General features: G+C 51.4%; 1 protein-coding gene across 2 annotated transcripts in view; it reads right to left on the bottom strand.

Moving 5' to 3' along the window:
* GNAT2 (G protein subunit alpha transducin 2) overlaps positions 1 to 18,146 on the bottom strand; it is a 44,557-nt gene that overhangs the window by 1,929 nt on the left and 24,482 nt on the right. For both annotated transcript variants that reach the window (XM_034767786.1, XM_034767787.1), the window contains 7 exons: positions 14,046 to 14,088; positions 12,630 to 12,771; positions 11,475 to 11,632; positions 9,786 to 9,914; positions 9,306 to 9,435; positions 1,213 to 1,366; positions 483 to 690 (listed from right to left, as the gene is read on the bottom strand). In XM_034767786.1, the coding sequence (XP_034623677.1) occupies positions 500 to 690; positions 1,213 to 1,366; positions 9,306 to 9,435; positions 9,786 to 9,914; positions 11,475 to 11,632; positions 12,630 to 12,771; positions 14,046 to 14,088 (947 nt within the window). In that variant the 3' untranslated portion in view covers positions 483 to 499. The remainder of the gene's footprint in view (positions 1 to 482; positions 691 to 1,212; positions 1,367 to 9,305; positions 9,436 to 9,785; positions 9,915 to 11,474; positions 11,633 to 12,629; positions 12,772 to 14,045; positions 14,089 to 18,146) is intronic.

Raw genomic sequence — 18,146 nt, 5'->3', positions numbered from 1 at the left:
GGGGGGGTCACACGGCTACTGTAGGAGGGTCAAGGTATTGACACCCTTACTTCTGTGCTGCTGCCTTCAGAGCTGGGCAGCCAGAGGGCAGCTGCTGGTCAGGTGCCCAGCTCTGAAGGCAGCGTCCCTGCCAGCAGCAGCACAGAAGTAAGGGTGGCAATGCCATATCATGACACTGTCACTTCTGCACAGCTGGTAGTGGCAGCTCTGCCTTCAAAGCCAGGCTCTTGGCCAGCAGCCGCTGCTCTCCAGCCACCCTGCACTGTGAAATCTGGTCCCCTCTACAATAGCCAGATTCCACAGGGGAGATCTGATTTCACGGTTCATGACATGTTTTTCACAGCTGTGAATTTGGTAGGGCCTGAACTATCGTGAGGAGTCAGACCAGTTGTCTCCTATCCCTCACAATGCCAGTTTGGTAGTAAAGTGACTAAATTGTGACTTACAATAGGCGTTTAGTTCTCTGCTTGAAGTTACAGTACCTGCAAAAGTTGGAGTTCTAGAAGAGACCACAGTCCTTGAGATTCTCTTTGATGATGACATCCGTGACTGCGTCGAACACAAATTTAACGTTCTGTGTGTCTGTGGCACAGGTCATATGACTGTAGATTTCTTTCACATCTTTTCGCATGTTGAGATCAAGGAACTGATTCTTGATGTAATTTCCTGCATCTTCAAATGTATTGGGACCTATTTGGGGGAAGGAAATAACTCTGCTGCTAAGTGTTGCTGATTAGGAAGACTGCACTAATTAGAAACTCCTCAAAGCCCATTGTGATTAGGCTGGATCTGTGGCCAGCAGAGGAAATGTGATCCTTTGCCATGTTTTGAGAGAATTAAATGCATGTTAAAGAACAGGACTGGAGTGACAGCCCTGGGCAGTGATGTGCTTTCTACACAAAAGCTGAAGAGCAAGCAGACCTTTCCTTGAGGTTATGACTCAAGGCTGAACCACCCCCTTATTCCTACCAAATCATCCCACGGTGGTAATGCTTAATACAGATCCTCTCCTTTTCCTAGCTGCAGAGGCCTAGCTTGAGCCTAATGACTTTTCCCAAGAGAACCATTTTCTATCCCTTTGTGGCTTTTGTGCCACTCACTTCTTCCCACCCATTAATCTGGTTTAATTTTTTTGTTTTAGACTTGGGTGAGGATAATTTGGGCCTAAACACTAGAACAAAGGGGGAAGGTAAAGTTTTTAGACCAACTCACCATCGTAATCTGGGAAGCAAATGCTGAGGTGGACTTTCTTGATCTTTTCCTCAAAGAGGTCCTTCTTGTTGAGGAACAGAATAATGGAGGTGGCAGCAAAGAACTTGTGGTTGCATATACTGTTGAACAGATGCAGGGACTCATGCATGCGGTTCTGAAGACAAAAAGACCACATCACTTGTAAAGAAATTTCAGAGGTGGGTGTGTTGTAAAGACCCTACTCGTTCTGGTTTCAGAAAGTAGGGGTGGGCAGGTCCTTGCTTGGTCTAACATTCTGAAAGCTCTCCCCCACTCAAGTTTCTGTGGCTTGTTAACATCTGCAAGTCCCGATTCCTACTCAAGCTTGTTCCTCAAACAGGCTGAAGCTCTACACCAGCCATTGCCTGCGTTGCTGCTAATTGTACTTGCTTTTTGATCTCCACAGTTTTTGCAGCTGTAAAGGTGAGGGCAGGACTTTCTGCTGTTACAATGGTGAAGCCTTTGCAGGTCATAAAGCCGTGATGTTTCCTGTTTGTTGTAGCCCAAGTAAGGACTCTATGGTTGGCCAGAAGCTTTAGACCAACTGGATTTTAAACAAAGCAAATCAGCATCCTTCCATGATGGCTTTTTTGCAATTTCAACAGGGCTCCAATTTTCAGATGATGCCATGACTGAAAGTACCAGGGGAACAAATTCACTCGACTGTAAACTCGTTCAAGCAGAGACTGTTCTGTGCCAAGCACAGTGGGGCCCAGGTCCATCACAAGGCCTTCCACCTGCTACCGTAATACCACTAATAAAGCTCTCTTGAGACACAAGAAAGCATTAAGGAGAGATTTACTGTTGCTGAACTTAAAGTATTCCCAGCAGCGAGGGGGAGAGTACAGATACAGCAGCTGGAAACCAGCAGCCAAACCAACTGCATTTCAGCAAGTTGATTTACCTTTTGTCTTTTGCAAACTCTCCTGTTCTTTTGCTGTAACAAGCACACGTGTTGCCAAAGAGAAGGTTGTGGGTGGTTTCTATGGCCAACAATAAGGAAGTCTTGAACTGCTTGGTTAGAGTTGTTGGAGGATTCTTTTTGCCTTGAGAATCCTCATGTTCCTGCTCCTCAAAGCCTACTTCTTTCTGTTGCCACACCGTAGGCAGCTGGCTGTTTCTATGGGTTGTCACAGCAGCTACTGGGGAGTCCAGAATGAAGGATTTCTGTCACTCTGCACCCTCACCTCCTACTGACAAAATGCTAATGCCAGATTCCTCGTTACTGCAAGGCAGGCTCTGTGTGTGGGGAAGAATCAGATGTGAGAAGTCACTGTCTAAACTGACCTGAGACCCCATTACTAAAATAATGGCTAGTTCTTGGAATGCTGTGGGAGATGGCAGTGAGTATGTGCTCTGTCTCTCTAATGAGCCATCGCCTATGGGTCTTCCTGCAGCAGCCACAAGAAGAGTTGCAGGTGCTTTAGGATAGGCAGGCCCTTCAGAAATCACCCTCTCTGATCACTACAGTGCCCTCCACAAAGCAAGATCGTTCTCTTAACCTCTGGGTTAGCAAGTCAGCTGAGAGAGTTTTCTCAAGGAAGATAGTCCTAGTACACGCTGGCCCAAATCTCTGCTATGGGACTATCACAAGCCGCCTCCAACTCTACCCCCTGGTAGTATGAGCACCTCCCAAATGTTAATGGATCAAAACACACCCCGGAGGCAGAGAAGTCCTATCCCCACTGTATAGAGGAAACTGAGCCATAGGGTAGATCAGGTGACTTGCCCAAGGTCACACAAGGAACTTTAAGGTGACAACTGAAGCCAGATTTCCCCTGCCCTATCTACTAGGCCTTCCTTCCTCCTTGCTCTCCTTCTCACTCCTAAGGGCTTGACTGTGCAGTCTCCCTCATGCCCCTTGCCTGTCTAGAAGGGTACCAGAGTAGGGACTTTTTCCAGCATCTTGTGAAACAGTCTAAAATGATGCCCCCTGGTTTGTCCCTTCTGAATTCAACCGAAGAGAGGGAGTCTCCCCTGTCCATAGTCTCTTGTCTACTGAGAAGAGAACTCTCCACAAAGTGCTTTGGAGGAGATTTGCAAATCAGAGAACATGTAGAACAAATCTCCTCCAAAGCAGTTTGTTTTAATAACCCGCAGGGCCAGGGAGCCCTTCTGCATGAATCCATCCCGAGGGAGGAAGAGAAGCAGGTGCCCTGTTTGAAGGACAACTATCTGCATGCGGGAGGGCTGCTGGTGTGTTAATGAGCTGGCTTCCCTCAGAGGGCTGCTCCTAGCAGGGGCAGACAATACCAGAGGCATCTTGTTACTGTTTTCTGCCTCCTTATGGCCAGCTTTCTCTGCTCTTCGCCTTCTGTGTGGTTGAAGGAGAGGCTGAGCGCCCCTCTGGAGCCAGCGCCCTGCCTGACTAGTGGCATCCGAAACATTCCCCACAGGCTGCACTGCTCTGATTTCCTCTTGATCCTGTTTGTACATGAAATGGGGGCTCTGGAGAAACTCTTGGTTGAGGAAGCTGGAGGCTGAGCATCATGTTAGGGGGGAGCTGCTGTGAAAGTCCACCAGCCCTTGGATTGGCCTGTGGGAGCCAAATGGCTGGCACTGCAGGAACGAGCCTGGATCCTAGAGCTCGTGCTCTCTCTTCTTGTCTTCTCTTTAAGGAAATCCCAGAGCAAGCTGACCTGGATGGATGCTCTGTGGGATCCCAGCAGTCAGAGATGGATAAAACCCTCTCCCTGCTGGGGGGGGGCATTAGATCACCAGTGTCTGATGGACCTGGAGTATCAGACGCTGGGGCTAAGGAACTAGACTGCAACTGAGGAGATGTGGGTTCTGTTCTGTGCTCTGCCCTGCACTCCCTTCCTGTGTGAATGTGGGCAGGTCTCAATCTCTCTGGTGTTTTAGGCCCCGACCTGTGCAAGGGGGAGGATGATCTGTTGATTCCACCATGCTGTTTGCCTGTTCAAAGGGTCAGCACTTTGGGCCAGGGGCTGTCTCTACTCTCGGTCTGTGCAGCATGTAGCACCATGGGGACCCTGGTCTTGGTTGGGGCTGCTAGGTGCTACTGAAATACAAATCATCCTAAGAGTGGTAGTGATCTGATTTAGAAAGGCTCTCTGCTCTTGCTTCATCCGTTATAAACCAAAACCAGAATATGCTCCTCCGTCCCCTTTGGGCCCTGTTTGAATGACAGATCTCAGGCATTGTCCCACAGTGAGGTGTTGACAGAGGAGATCTGGAACAAATTGACAAACTAAACAGTAATAAGTCACCAGATCCAGATGGGATTCACCCACGAGTTCTGAAGGAGCTCGAATATGAAGCTGCAGAGCTACTAACTGAAGTATGTAACCTGTCGCTTAGCTATCCTCCAGTCATCCGGTAGAGAGGATGATTTAACGTAACACCGATTTTTAAAAAGGCTCCAGAGGCAATCCTGGCAATTACAGGCTGATAAAACTAACTCAGTACTGGGCAAAGTGGTAGAAACTACTGTAAAGAGCAGAGTTATCAGACACACAGGTGAACATGATTTGTTGGGGAACAGTCATTACAGCTTTTGCAAAGGGAAATCGTGCCTCACCAATCTATTAAAATTCTTTGAGGGAGTCAACAAGCATGTGGACAAGGGTGATCCAGAGGATATAGGGTACTTGGATTTTCAGAAAGCCTTTGACAAGGTCCCTGACCAAAGGCTCTTAAGCAAACTAAGTAGTCGTGAGATTATAGGGAAGGTCCTCATAGAGCAGTAACTGGTTAAAAGACAGGAAACAAAGGGTAGGAATAAATGATCAGTTTTCACAGAGGAGAGAGGTAAACAGTGGGGTCCCCCAAGGATCTGTAATGGGACTTGTGCTATTCAACATATTAAGTAATGATCTGGAAAAGAGGGTGAACAGTGAAGTGGCAAAATTTGCAGATTATACAAAATTATTTTAAGTCTACGGCTGCCTGCGAACAGTTACAAGGGGAGCTCACAAAACTCTGTGACTGGACAACAAAATGACAGATTAAATTCAACATTGGTAAGTGCAAAGTAATGTACATTGGGGAAAAAATAATCCCAACTACACGCATATAATGATGGGTTCCAAATTACTTGTAATTACTCAAGAAAGAGATCTTGAAGGCACCGTGAACACTGTGTCTGGTGTTCATAGAAACCCATAGAAACAGCCAGCTGGGTTCAAAAAAGAGTTAGATAAGTACATGGCTATTAGCCAAGATGGTCAAGGGATGCAACTCCATCCTCTGGGTGGCCCTAGCCTCTGAGCGCCAGAAGGGAAAGAGGGGTGGATCTCTCCAACTGCCTTGTTCTGTGCACTCCCCCTTAAACTCTGGCACTGGCCACTGTCGGAAGACAGGATACTGGACTAGATGGACCCTTGGTCTGATCCAGTCTGGCTCTTCTTGTAATAAATGCTCCATGCTAGCTCACAAAGGCTCAACTCTGCCTCCGTTTACTGATCTTAGTAGAAGTTCCACATGTGCAGATGAGGGCCCAGCTGGGCCTGTAGTGTTCCCCCACCTCAAATCTAGTGGGCCTTAAGGGTGGGCCATGTGCAGGCCCTGAAGGGCAAGGGAACTGCTTGGGCGACAAACTCATAGATTCCACAGCCAGGGGGGAACATCGTGATCGGCTAGTCTGACGCCCTGTAGGGCACAGGCCAGAGACCTGCCCCAAATCATTCCTAGAGCAGAGCTGTTAGACAAACAGCCCATTGGTGATTCAAAAATGGTCAGTGATGGAGAATCCACCATGACCCTTGGTCAGTTGTGCCAATGGTTAATTACTTGCACTGTTAAAATGTTATGCCTTATTTCCAGCCTGAATTTGTCAAGCTTCAACTTCCAGCCACTGGCTCGTGTAGAGTGAAGAGCCCGTTATTAAATATTTGTTCCCCAAACTGGTATTTCTAGACTGTGATCAAGTCACCCCTTCACCTTCTCTTTGTTAGACTAAATAGAGCTCCTTGAGTCTGTCATTATAAAGCACATTTTCTAACCCTTCAATCATTCTTGTGACTCTTCTCTGACCCCTCACCAATTTATCAACCTCCTCTTTGAATTGTGAACTCCAGAACTGGACACAGGGTTCCAGCACCGGTCCCACCAGTGCCAAATACGGAGGGAAAATAACCTCTCTGCTCCTACTCGAGATTCCCCTGTTTATGCATCCCAGGATCGCATTAGCCTTTTTGGCCACAGCATCGCACTGGGCGCTCAAGTGCAGCTGATCAGGGTTTGTGGTAGACAAATCTTTTTCAGTCTCAGCTTCCCAGTGTAATGAGGGTGCCCCTTGGAGATGGGGCGCTAGCTGCAGTTGGGAGCCAGGTTCAGAGTGGTGGGGTGGATCGGGCCCATCTGTGGCTGCCTTCCCCTGCATTGCTACACAAAGCAAGCAAGCAGTGGGTGAATGGACAATGATTTTTCCATCTATCAGTTATGAAACTGCACATCTAAGCAGCAGAGTTATGAATAGCTTTTCATGGTAAAACTGCAAACTGTTCTAAGGGATTTCTTCAGCTATGGGCACAACTGTTCAGCTGCAGCTTGCTAGTTCTGCAAGCCATTGCTGCCTCTCTGATTCACGTACGTTCATTAGAGTTGCATCACTTCCTATGGGTTTAATTGTCATAAGACTCAATTCCTCCCTACGCTGACATCTGACTTTCAACAGCCAGGGCAACCACTGACTGAGGGGGAATCCTAGCCCCGTGAAGTCAACGGGAGCTTTGTCATTGACGTTAGCGGGGCCAGGATTTCACCTGTACTGTCCCCACACAGGATGTGGTAATTCTCCTGGGGTTTCTCAAAGCTGCAGTCTTGGCCATGCTGTTTGGCTGTTGTCCTTTTTCTATCTCCTACATAGCTACATAGGTTTTAAAAACAAAAGAGGTCATCTAGTCTGACCTGCACAGCACAGGCCCGAGAAGCCCACCCAGGGATTCCTGCACCCAGCCCATAGCTTGTGACTGAGCTAGCGCAGAGCTTTTAGGAAGAGACACCCAATTTTGATTTAAAGACTCCAGGCTAGATCCATAAAGGAATTTAGATCCTCAACCCCCTGCTCACCTGCAGCTTAACCCTGAATGTGCCTAAATTCCTTGGCACCACAGCTTCCACTGGTGGACATGTGCAAAGCCGCTAATTCCTGAGACTGCTGAGCTGCCTGGTCCGATCCTCAAACGAGGTGTTACCCCACCTGTCTCGCTTGCTGTGCCCATTCCTATGGACATGCTTGGAGCACGCTAACCCACACAATACATGGTGTGGGTTCACCCTGTACTCAATCGCTCAGTGGTTCGAGCACTCAGCTGGAAGGCCTAGGTTTGAATCCCCCTCTGCTTGGTTCAGAGCAGGGACATGAACTTGAATCTCCCCCACCTCAGCTGAGTGCCCTGACTGACAGGCTCTGGCGTACTCTGGGGCAGGGGTCTCCATTTCTTCTGGCGAAGCTGTTCTTTGTGTGCGATATTGAAACAGTCACTGGTCCAGAGAGAGAGCGACTGTAGCCCAGGGGTTAGTGCGCCTCCTGGGAGACCCAGGGTCCCGTCCCTGCTCCAAGGGCAATTTAAGTGTTTCAGACAAAGTGGGACAGCTTCAGCAGGAGAGGTCAAGAGAGACCTGCCCTGGAACACACCCCCTCAGGGCACATAGCTGGGAGATGGATGATGTGGGTCCAAGTTCCTGCTCCGGATTAGAGTGAGGATTCAAAGCTGGATCTCCTATATGTCAGGTGAGTGTTCTGCCTATTGGGGATGGCACCCCAACCCCTGGAGTTAGATCACTGAGGCAATGCCAGGTCCCTGCTCTTCTACTGGCTGGCTTGGGTAGCTCCCTGCTCAGGTTGCTGGGTTCTGTGAATCCCATTCTTACCCAGCTCTCCAAATGCAGTGCTTAGTCTCCAAGCCCCCCACGCCAGCACGTGCCCAGGTGGGTTGTTCTAACGATTAAACATCCTGGCTGCTAAAAATATGCACCTTCTATCTAGTCTGCATGTGTCTAGCCGTTGGGTCTCAGTCTGCCTTTGTCTGCTAGATTAAAGAGTCTCTGCCATTGGAAATCTCCTTGCTCAGGAGCTTCTGGGCTGGGTTCAAGTCACCTCTTAACCTTCTCTCGGGCAAATTAAACAGACTGAGCATCTTTAGTTTCTTGCTGTGAAGCAGGTTTCCATGCTCGTGAGCCATTCCCGATTTCTCCTCTGAACTTTCCACCTTCGCTTCCTAGTTTACAGGTTCTGACACCGATGTGCCAACATTCTGCAATTGCTCTGCAGCAGGGAGATAGGGCTGAGGATGAGAACGCCATTCCAGATGTTCCATTGAATTCAGCCCCATGCTAACCTTGAAAGGTCGGTGCTATGATCCCTCACTGACAGAGGCGGAAGCTGCAGAACAATTGAGTGTTTTTTCCAGAGGGGCCAACCACCCACCACGCCTATTGAAATCAGCCAGGAGTGCGGGTACTTCTGAAAATCCAGGCGTCTGTTATCTGTCTAAGGTCACACAGGGAACAGAGCTGGGAACAGTATCCAGCTCTCATACCTCGTGCTTTAACCACAAGCCCATCATCCTTCTCCTATTGATTTCTCATGCCCTCTTGACGGGCAAGCCGTTGGGAAGCCCTCCTGAAAGAGCCTTTGCCTCAACCAGCCACGGGATGTCTCTGTGCTACATGAATTAGCTTTAGGTGCTAGCTGCACTGGCTGGAAGGCAGCATTTATTTTCAGATATAGGTTAATCTGATGTCAGGCAAATGCTATTTTGCTTCCTGGATTTGTGTCAGAGCAGCACAATGTAAACTGCGAGCTGCCATTCAAGGATATTCATGGCTCTGTTGCCTGCCGGAGCCCCCCTGTGTTCCAGGCAATACAGGCACTTCATACCAAGCAAGAGTTGGTGCTCACCCCTCTCCTTGATGCTCTCTGTGCTAGGGAGATGCTATTTTCTTAAAATCTGGGCGGTGGCTCCCAGATGTCGCCCAGATGAGCTAGGAGTTTTTTCCGTTTCTTGGTGCTCTGAAAAAGGGGGGAGCAGCCACCCAGCTGTGCTCTGGTGGCAGAGGAGCAGTGGTCACAGTGCCATCAGCAGATAGGGATAAGAGAGAGAACATACCACTTCATCATCCTCTACTAGCACCATGTCATAGGCGCTGAGGGCTCCACAGAAGATAATGCAGGTCACGCCTTCGAAGCAGTGGATCCACTTTTTGCGCTCTGACCGCTGTCCTCCCACGTCAAACATCCTGTGGAGGGAATAATTCTGCTGTTGTTAGATAGCCCCTTCCCACCCAGAGCACTGAACACACAGGCAGTCCTAGCACCCATCACAGAAATCCAGCCCCCGCCGGGTTGGAATGTGGCAGCTGTTTACATGAGTGCAGAGGGCTAGATCCTTACCTGGTGTAAACTGACAGCACAATGGCGCTCTGCAGATTTACACCAGCCAAGAAACTCAGCCGTTTAGGATAGGATGTGAGGCAGGCTCTCCCAGCCAACTGAAATAAATGGCATTATCCTGGCTGGAATTTGGCCAGGATACCTGGGTCAGTGATGCCACCAAAGGGGAGAGGTAAACAAGTGCATATGCACTCACCTGAAGTTAAGATCTTTGACAGCGAACTTGGTCTCTATGATCCCCGTGGTCTTCACTCGAGATCGTAGTACATCCTGTTCGTTGGGGAGGTAATCGGGGGCTGTGATCCGATCCAGCTGGTTCAGGTAGCTAGGCAGGAATGCAGAGAGCTGTTGGGAGCAGTCCTAAGGGACAGGGCATATAGCTATCGGGCATGGGGAAGGAGGTCTGGGGTAAGGTGTTATCAGTGAGCTAGCAATCGTAGGAGAGGACAGTGGGAAGGTCCAAGCGATTCCGCTAGCCTGAGGGAGAGGAGATGTCCTTCTAGCCCAACTGTAGAGCAAGAAAATTTCAGTTCATGACTAACCAGGGTCAAAGTGTGCACATAGCCTTCTTACCTGCATTGCAGCAGCACCTAGGAGCATGGACCATGACCCCGTTGGGCCAGGTGCTGAACAAGCAGGGTCTGCTATGGCCCAAAGAACTAACAATCTAACAATAAGACAAGAGATGACAGATGGAGGCAGATAGACAGGTGGACCCTGCTGGTGGGAGGTGATGGAGCAGCTCTGTTAGTGCTGTGGTCTGGAAAGCCCGTAACCTTAAGTTCCAGCATCCACAGCTCCTCCATCATGCTGTTGAATGGGACTGTGCAGCTGCTGCAGCCTACGAGGGAGCTGCGTGGCAGGCCGGGGTTTATGAAGTCAGAGAATGGCCATGTTTGGATCAACAGAGTGAAACAATGAAGTTGTGTTCCCTGCAGCATTCCCTGTAATGTGCCCATGCCTCTGCTCTGCAGCTGTTGTGCCAGGCCATCATGGCTCTGGGCCCTTGAAAACTATGTTAATCTAACCTGAAGGGACAAATTGTGATGGTGTTGACACCAGCGTGTGTCTGGAGTAACCACTGTCTTCAGTGGATTTATGCTGCTGGGAGCAAAAGCAGCATTTGGCCCTGAGGCTACAGAAAGTCAGAGCCTGAAATACCTCATTGTCCTTAGATAGTGCAGCCTGTAATAGAACATGAGGCAGATTGGTGCTCAGATGCCTGAAATACCCTGGCATGTGGCATCAATTAAGGGTACAGGAACTAGGCTGGTAACGAGGGGCGGGCAGCCCCACCGCAGCAGACAGTGATAGTCGCATGTCAGTGGTATTTAGGGGCTTTGTCTGACACAGCACTTGGCCATGGGGGATAATCCCCTCTGTTCTGTATCTCACATGGAGCCGTTCTGGGCTAAGTGGGAGCACAGAGGACCTCGCTTGTTACATAGTGAATTATGAGAGTGCATGCAACTTGATGCTTCAAAGCCATTCTGGTCTGTCTTGCTTGTTTTCGAAAGTCCTTTAAGGGGCATGTACCCTTCCCTTGACGGACAAGGCTCTCCTTGGACTCAGTGCTAAAATTTCCACTGGCTTCAAAGGGAACAGATTGGCCCCTTCACCTGGAATTTCTCCTTCCCTTCCCCTTGGCTGCTGGTGAAAAGCTGAGTCCTCAAGTTTTTTTACATGGCAGTGAGGGGGGGTGGTGGTGGTACCTGCTCCATAAAGACATCAGTCACTTCAGCACCAGCAAAGGGGAAGATTCACGGTACTAAGTCCCAACGATGGATGAACCCTCTGTGTCCCAATAAGTTCGTGTCCATCCCTGGAGGATCTTGCCATCTGGCAGTTGCTTTTCCTAATGACTGGGCCATAGGGACAGACTTACTAGGAAGCGGAGTCGTTGAGCTGGTACTCAGCTGCTCTGTCAAAACAGGCCTGGACTCCCGCATCTTTCCACAGCTTTTTTATACAGTCCACTAGTTCTGGGGGCATGGTGCCCTCCTCGATGGAATCTGCCAAGTTGCACAGCTGCCGCCCATCATCCTGTAAAAGACAGACGGTGAGCAGGCTGGGGCCAGAGACGGGCACGAATGGCAGACCTGCTTTGGGCCCATCTGATCAGGGTAAGGTTTTGTGGGATTTTAATGTGGATTTTGAAATTTAAATTCTACCCCCACCCAACCCTGCTGATTTTCAAGAACAGCTTCCCCAGAGAATGTGGGGAAACATGCCCAGAATCCTGTCTGGCCAGGCCCTGGAGTGGGGAACTCCAGTTACTCCCAGAATGCTTTCCTTAACCAGTAGATGGCAACACACCCATAGCAGTGTGGTTCCTGAAGGAACGGGAAACCAAACTCCTTGTTCCTCTGTGAATAATGAAAGGAGCAGGACCCTCGTCTCTGGACTCTCCTTCCCCACAGCTCCTCTTTCCCACACTTGGAGGTCTTGCCCTTTCCTTCCAATCTACATCACCTGGGAACCAGACGACTGCCACTTGCCCACCGAGTGGCAGTGGCGTCTATTAAAATATTTATCTGCTGTTGTAAGGAGCAGCTGGGAATGTTTGGCTTCTAGCATGCGCTAGCAGGAGTGAATGAGACACACAGGGTATGTCTACACCAGAGCCTCCCAATCCCAGTAGACAGACTTGAGCAAGTGTGCTAAAAATAGCAGTATGGATGTTGCAGTTTGGGCGCGGGCTTGGACTAGTCCCCTGAGCTCAGACCCAGGGGGTCAGGTGGGCTTGGACTCACACAGCTATCCTGAGCTTTCGCTCGAGCTGCAGCGTCCACACTGCTATTCTTTACGCGCTAGCTCGCTCAAGTGAACACCAGGGCTCAGAAGGAACAAACTTCCTCTCCAACCCAAGAACAGCATCCTGCATCCCAGGCTACCCTGCAGCCTCTCCCAGGACTCCTGCATATAACTGGGAATTGCAAGCACTCAAACAGATGAACACGTGGGGACCCCCTCCCCACCTGCCTTCCCCTGTCCAGGGGCCAGACAGATGTTCCAGTGGTGGCAGGGGCAGCATACTGACCCCTCGTCCTGGTTCGACGTAATCTATCCCCAGCGTGGACATCGCTCGGATGATGGCCAGGATTGACTGCAGCACGTTGCCGTAGATGATGGACTTGAATTCCAGGCACTCTTCTTGCGTGTAACCATCTTGGTGGATAATCCTGCAGGGGGAGGGGAATGAAACACAGCCTTTAGCAGGGATCACAGCCTTGCTTCCCTGGCAGGCCTCTCCCTGCAGCACAGACATTGGCATCTTGCCCTCCAGCCCGAAGGAGGCAGTGCAGGGACTGAAATGTGCCAGCTTGAATACCTGCTGTTTTCCTGGCATAGCTGACTTTCCCCTTGGTGCTGGCTGGGGTGGGGTGCGGAGCTGAGGAACCACACCACTGCTCAGTATTGGGGGGGGGAGCAGCCTGAGTGGCATCTGCTAGCAGTGTCTGACAATGTGTCACCCCATGCAGGGGAGAAAGGGAGCTCCTTACACCCCTATCTACCCCTGTGCTGGCGTGCAGCCCGGCTCACAATTAGGCCCATTGTGATCTACGCAGGTGCCTGGCAGCCAAGTCCAGATGCAACGAGGAAACGCCCTCCATCGGCTGGCTCAATGAAGACCAAGGTACCAGCTTTGAAAGGAAAGCGGTCTGAGACCCATGGCACAGATTAGCTCGCTGGCTCCTGGGCTGACCACGCATGGCTCTGCCTGTGACAGAACCTCAGATTCATAGGGGAAGGTCAGATCACATGGGACCTTCTGCGACTGGACTCTGCTGACACGTAGATCTCAATTGCTCCCTGTGTAATTCCATGATGGTTCGTGTTCCCTGCCCCACGAGGCTTACATCGGAGACCCAGCACAGCAAGGAGCAACGCACAAAGGGGGAGTGGTGGTTTCCTACTCCCTTGTGCCTGGAGACTTGCAGCCTGCTGTTTGGTATGGCTGGCCATCAACTTGCCACCAGTACCCCACATGCCAACAGCTCACATGGGATGTACCCGCACTCCATCCACTCCCTGGGATGTTCCACAGGGCATGGGTGCTGAGATGCTAGATCCACTGTCTGTCTAGGCCAATCTCCTTGTCCTGAGAGTGGGCTGTAGCAGGTGCGTGGGAGAAATGAAACTTCCATCCCCACCCATCACTTGTTACTGAGATGACACATGAAGAGACCCCAGCTGATGATCAGTTCGTGCCTCGAAACAGAAGAACTGGGCACCTTTTCCTCCTAGCTAGCATAACTGCAAATGATATTTTTATTTAGTTGTTTAATCCCTTTTTATTACTCTTGCTAAGCTATTGCCAGCGGGCAGGCAGCCTGGCCCAGCAGCAGCGCAGGGGTTAATCACGCTACATTCATGCCTAGATTAGGCTCTTAGAAGGAAACCGCCTTGGGCTGTGTTCTGGGCAACCGACCTTCAGCCCTACCACGGTACTCACTTCATCTGTTTGACGATTGTGCTCTTGCCTGACTCCCCGGCACCTGGAAAAGAGCCGGAGGAAACATTTGAGTGCCAGCATCCAGAAAGAGAGAGACATGTACACCTTAGAGGGGACCATAGCTCTGGGGCATTCGGATCCTACAGCACTGGGACGAGCGTAAGGACCTGGATACGCAGCACTCCGTATGCAGCATCTATCCTGCTCTTCACTCCTTTCCCCCATGCGCTTTTCTCTGGGGTTGGCCCCTCAGACACTTTAGCATGGATGGATTTCTCTAGTGCGGGGTTATTTAGTGGCATATTAATGTGGATCAAACAGGTCAGTTGATCCGGGCCCTGGGTTCCCAAGAGCTCATCAAGAGCCCAACCCAGGGAATGGCTTTGTTTTGAGGGAGTGGTCAAACTGGCTGTCTAGGAACCAGGGACTGAGCCTGCTTTTACATAACCACCTGGCCTCTCCCCTTCAGCAGCCACCTCTGGAGGCGCTTCCCTTACTGGTGCTGTTCACCAGCACGTGTGCTGTTCATTGGAGGCTCCGTGCCAGCCAGCTGCACCCCAGCTCATCTCCCAGTTACCGAGTCCTCACCCTGTGGAAGGTGGGACAGGCGCTTCCAGCCCAAACCTGACCCCCCTGCCTAGGGTTCAAACCATCTTGTGCCCTGCAGGGTAGGGGATGAGGAAAGAACTGGGGACGTGTGGTCTAGAGATGAGAAGGCTGAGGGAGAAACATAGCATGTAAAGGTGGTTACACAGGGGCCAGCGATCAATTGCTCTCCATGGCCACCAAGGGCAGGACAAGTAGCAAGCCACTTACTGGGTAGCCAGGGAGACTTAGGTTGGATGTTTTAGGAATAACTTTCTACCTGTAAGGCAAGTTCAGCGCTGGAACAGGTGGGCTTGGGAGGCCGGGGGGGCAGGCTTAAAAATAGGTTACACCCGTTGGGGTGGGCCTGCCTCGTCACAGGAGGATAGATTAGGTGCTCTGTTGAGGTCCCTTCCAGCCCTGTAGCTCGATAAGGGTATCTAGCCTCCACAACTCTCCTGCCCCAATTAACTCTCTTGCCTGGCTGCCCGGTATTCAGAGCCTTCGCTATGCCACACATCCAGGATACATCCGCCAGAGCAATATCCTGCAGCGTCCATCATCCTTCCACACCCCCTTGCCTGAGTTTGCAACCCCCACCCTCCATCCACCCAACCCGCCTGCAGACTATCTAGTGCATTGTCACTGAGCCCCTCTGCTCTGGCTCCTGTCCCACCTGCTCCTCTCAGTACTGGGCTTTGCTGGTCTGGTGGATCAGGGGAACCCCTGGTTATATACCCCTGCAGTCAGCAGGGCCTGAACAGCTTTCTCAGACCGAGGGAGACCTCCTGTGCCTTGCTCATGCCCCCTTTTTATTCCTCAGAGGCTCCCCCCTGGCTCGACTCATTTCCCTGGCCCAGGAAGGCTGGAGATCCCTCCCTCCAGAGCCCATCAGCAGTGCTCAAAGCTAGCTGCTGTGCGGGACACTCGAGTCTCATGCCCACGGCTGCCGTCGGCATGAAGGACCTGTCATTGCTACTGGGTCGGGGGACCTAGTTACACCATAAGCCCCCCACAGTGGAACCCTACACAGCAAGCCTGGCCCATGTGTCTGTCATGCTGGGACCATCATACTGCGCCCCAGCAGGGTACCGTAGAAAGGACCATGTCAGTGGGCCTGGACTCAGCCTGGGGCTGGGATTCCCTGCACGCTAACATGGCCTCAGCCCTTGGGCACGCCCAGCCCAGCCCAGCCCAGCCCAGCCCAGCCCCGGGCTTTGCTTTTCTTAGCCTCCCCCTCTCGCTCTCCCGCCTCCGTTCTCGTCGCCTGCCCTTCGGTTCTCGTCTGCAAGTGCCGAGCGTCGCCTCATCTCATCACTTTAAGCAGCTTATTCCAAACCAGGAAGCTGCTTAGAATTAGGGCCTAATCGCGCTGATCCCAGCCTCCCTGCCGTCACCTGGATGAACCTTTTGGTGCTGCGCAGCGTCAGGCGTAGGCTTCCTGACCCTGCAGTGCGAGCGGCAAGGCAGTCATGTTGTAACCTAGAACTCCGGGGAGCATTAGCCCCAGGACCTGCGAAGGGTGGCTCTGGGCTAAGACGGGCTCTGCTGGCCTCTCTCCTCTCCCAGGAGATGGGTGGCAGGCTAGGTTTCCAGCAGGGGCTTCTAGCCTCAATCTCAGTTCTCCGCTCAGGTGGCATCTTTCCTACAACCCCCCCCAGTCACCCTCTGGAGCAAGGGTTTATTCTGCTGCCTTCACATTGCTGCGGTTCTGGCACAGGCTTGGAGTTCTCTCCAGGCACGGGGAGCGAGCGTAGGAATCACAGAGGGTGGCTTAGGGCACCCTGAGCTGCAGACCAGGATTGACCCCCAGTGACCAGTTCCTGGGCTGGAATGGTGCAACCTGGTGGCCCCCCCAGACCATTGTGCACATCTAGTCTGAGCTGCTGCCATGCCCAGGCCAGAGACCTCAGCCAGATATTGCTGTATCGATCCCATCTCTTCGATGTGAGCAGGAGCCTTTCTTTTAGGAGGAGACATCTGATCTTGATTGGAAGAGGTGGTGGTGAATTACCCTTGCTGATTGTGACACTAAGCGGGGATTGGTTGGAGGCACGTGTCACTGGGGGTTTCCCCCACCCATGACCATCCACTGGCCTAACCTTCACCCTCGCACCTGCTCCCTACCTTCTGGATAGGTCCTCCCTGGAACCTATCCATCCCTCATGCTTCCCTGCAGCTGCCTTGAAGAAGACACTTGGGCCCCTGCTGTGACCAAGCAGGGCCCCTCCTTGCTGACTTTACATGCACACGTATAAGATTTGGGTGCCCCAGATTTTGCCACATGCCAGAGTGAGCAGCAGCTTCACCTGGGCAGCACAGGCCCAAAGGAAGCTGTGCTCTGAGCTGGAGCGCAGGGAACCGGAGAGGGGACGCTGTAGGAGAATGAGAGCGGGCCGGAGACTCCAGCTCCATCACAGCTTTAGAAGGACGAAACCGTGTGTGTCCTTGGCATCTCCCTAGCAGGCTCCCTTCCCTCAGCAGTGCCGGGCTGACAGTGAGAACTGCCCCAGCATTCTGCTGTTTTCAGTACTCAGCTCATGTTCTAGTGCCCGTAAAAGGGCTGAGAGAGGCACCCAGTCCAGGAGTAGGATCGCCCCATTCACTCCAGCTTGCAGATCAGCAGGCTTGTAAAGTCTCTGGCTAGTGACTCAGTAATGCTGACTCAGAGCACAGGCCCTTCTGCAACTCGGATATTAGGCTAAACTGAGGCTTTTAGTAGTCAGGTAAAATCAGTGTGTTCAGAAATAAAGTCCATCCCTTTCTCTTCACACTGCTCATGGAGCACCGTGGGTTTTCTACCAACAAGCAGGTAACGGACCCAGTCATCATCACCCTCTGCCTTTCTCTAGGCCAGAGATCTCAAAGCGCTTCATCAGTGTTAATGAGCTGCGGTTTGATCCTGCAACGCCTTTCTCACCAGAGTAGCCTCGCTGCCAGATCCAGACCTTACACCTCACACACAGTACACATGGGGGTAGGGATAGTACTGCCATCCTGTTTGACAGCTGGGGCCTCTGTGGGTCAAACTGTGAGGCTGCAGCAGAGTTGGGGCTAGAACCCAGGTGTCCTGATCCTCTGTCCTGTGCTTCAGCCACTAAACTCTCTTGTGAAGTGAAACATTACATATACATCTTTGCTTGTCATTTTTTGGCCAGAAAAATGACTCTGATCAATTCCCTTTTCACATGTGGCCCTTGGTGAGTCACCAAATCAATCCAAAGCCCCCCCCCTCCCAATGCTGAAAGACCCAGGTATGTAGTTACCAAGTGCTGACACTAGCCACAGCATTCCTATTCCCCCCACCCCTCCACCACCGCCCCTTCTGGAAAATTACAAATAGATTTTAATCCCTACTGAGGTGCTGCCCCCTACACCCAGGCTTTTCTCAAGCGGGTGTTTGTGACCTCTTGTCACATCCGATTGGCTGAGAAATCTCTGTGTCCCGGCTAATCGCTTCAGTTAGGAAGTCGTCAAGCTAATGAGAGCCCATCTGGTGCTACTTAGGAACAGATC

The sequence above is a fragment of the Trachemys scripta genome, chromosome 4, assembly GCF_013100865.1.
Source record: "Trachemys scripta elegans isolate TJP31775 chromosome 4, CAS_Tse_1.0, whole genome shotgun sequence".
Taxonomy (NCBI): Eukaryota; Metazoa; Chordata; order Testudines; family Emydidae; genus Trachemys; species Trachemys scripta.
Note: the sequence above shows the minus strand (reverse complement) of the source record. Positions and strands in the feature narration are given on the sequence as shown.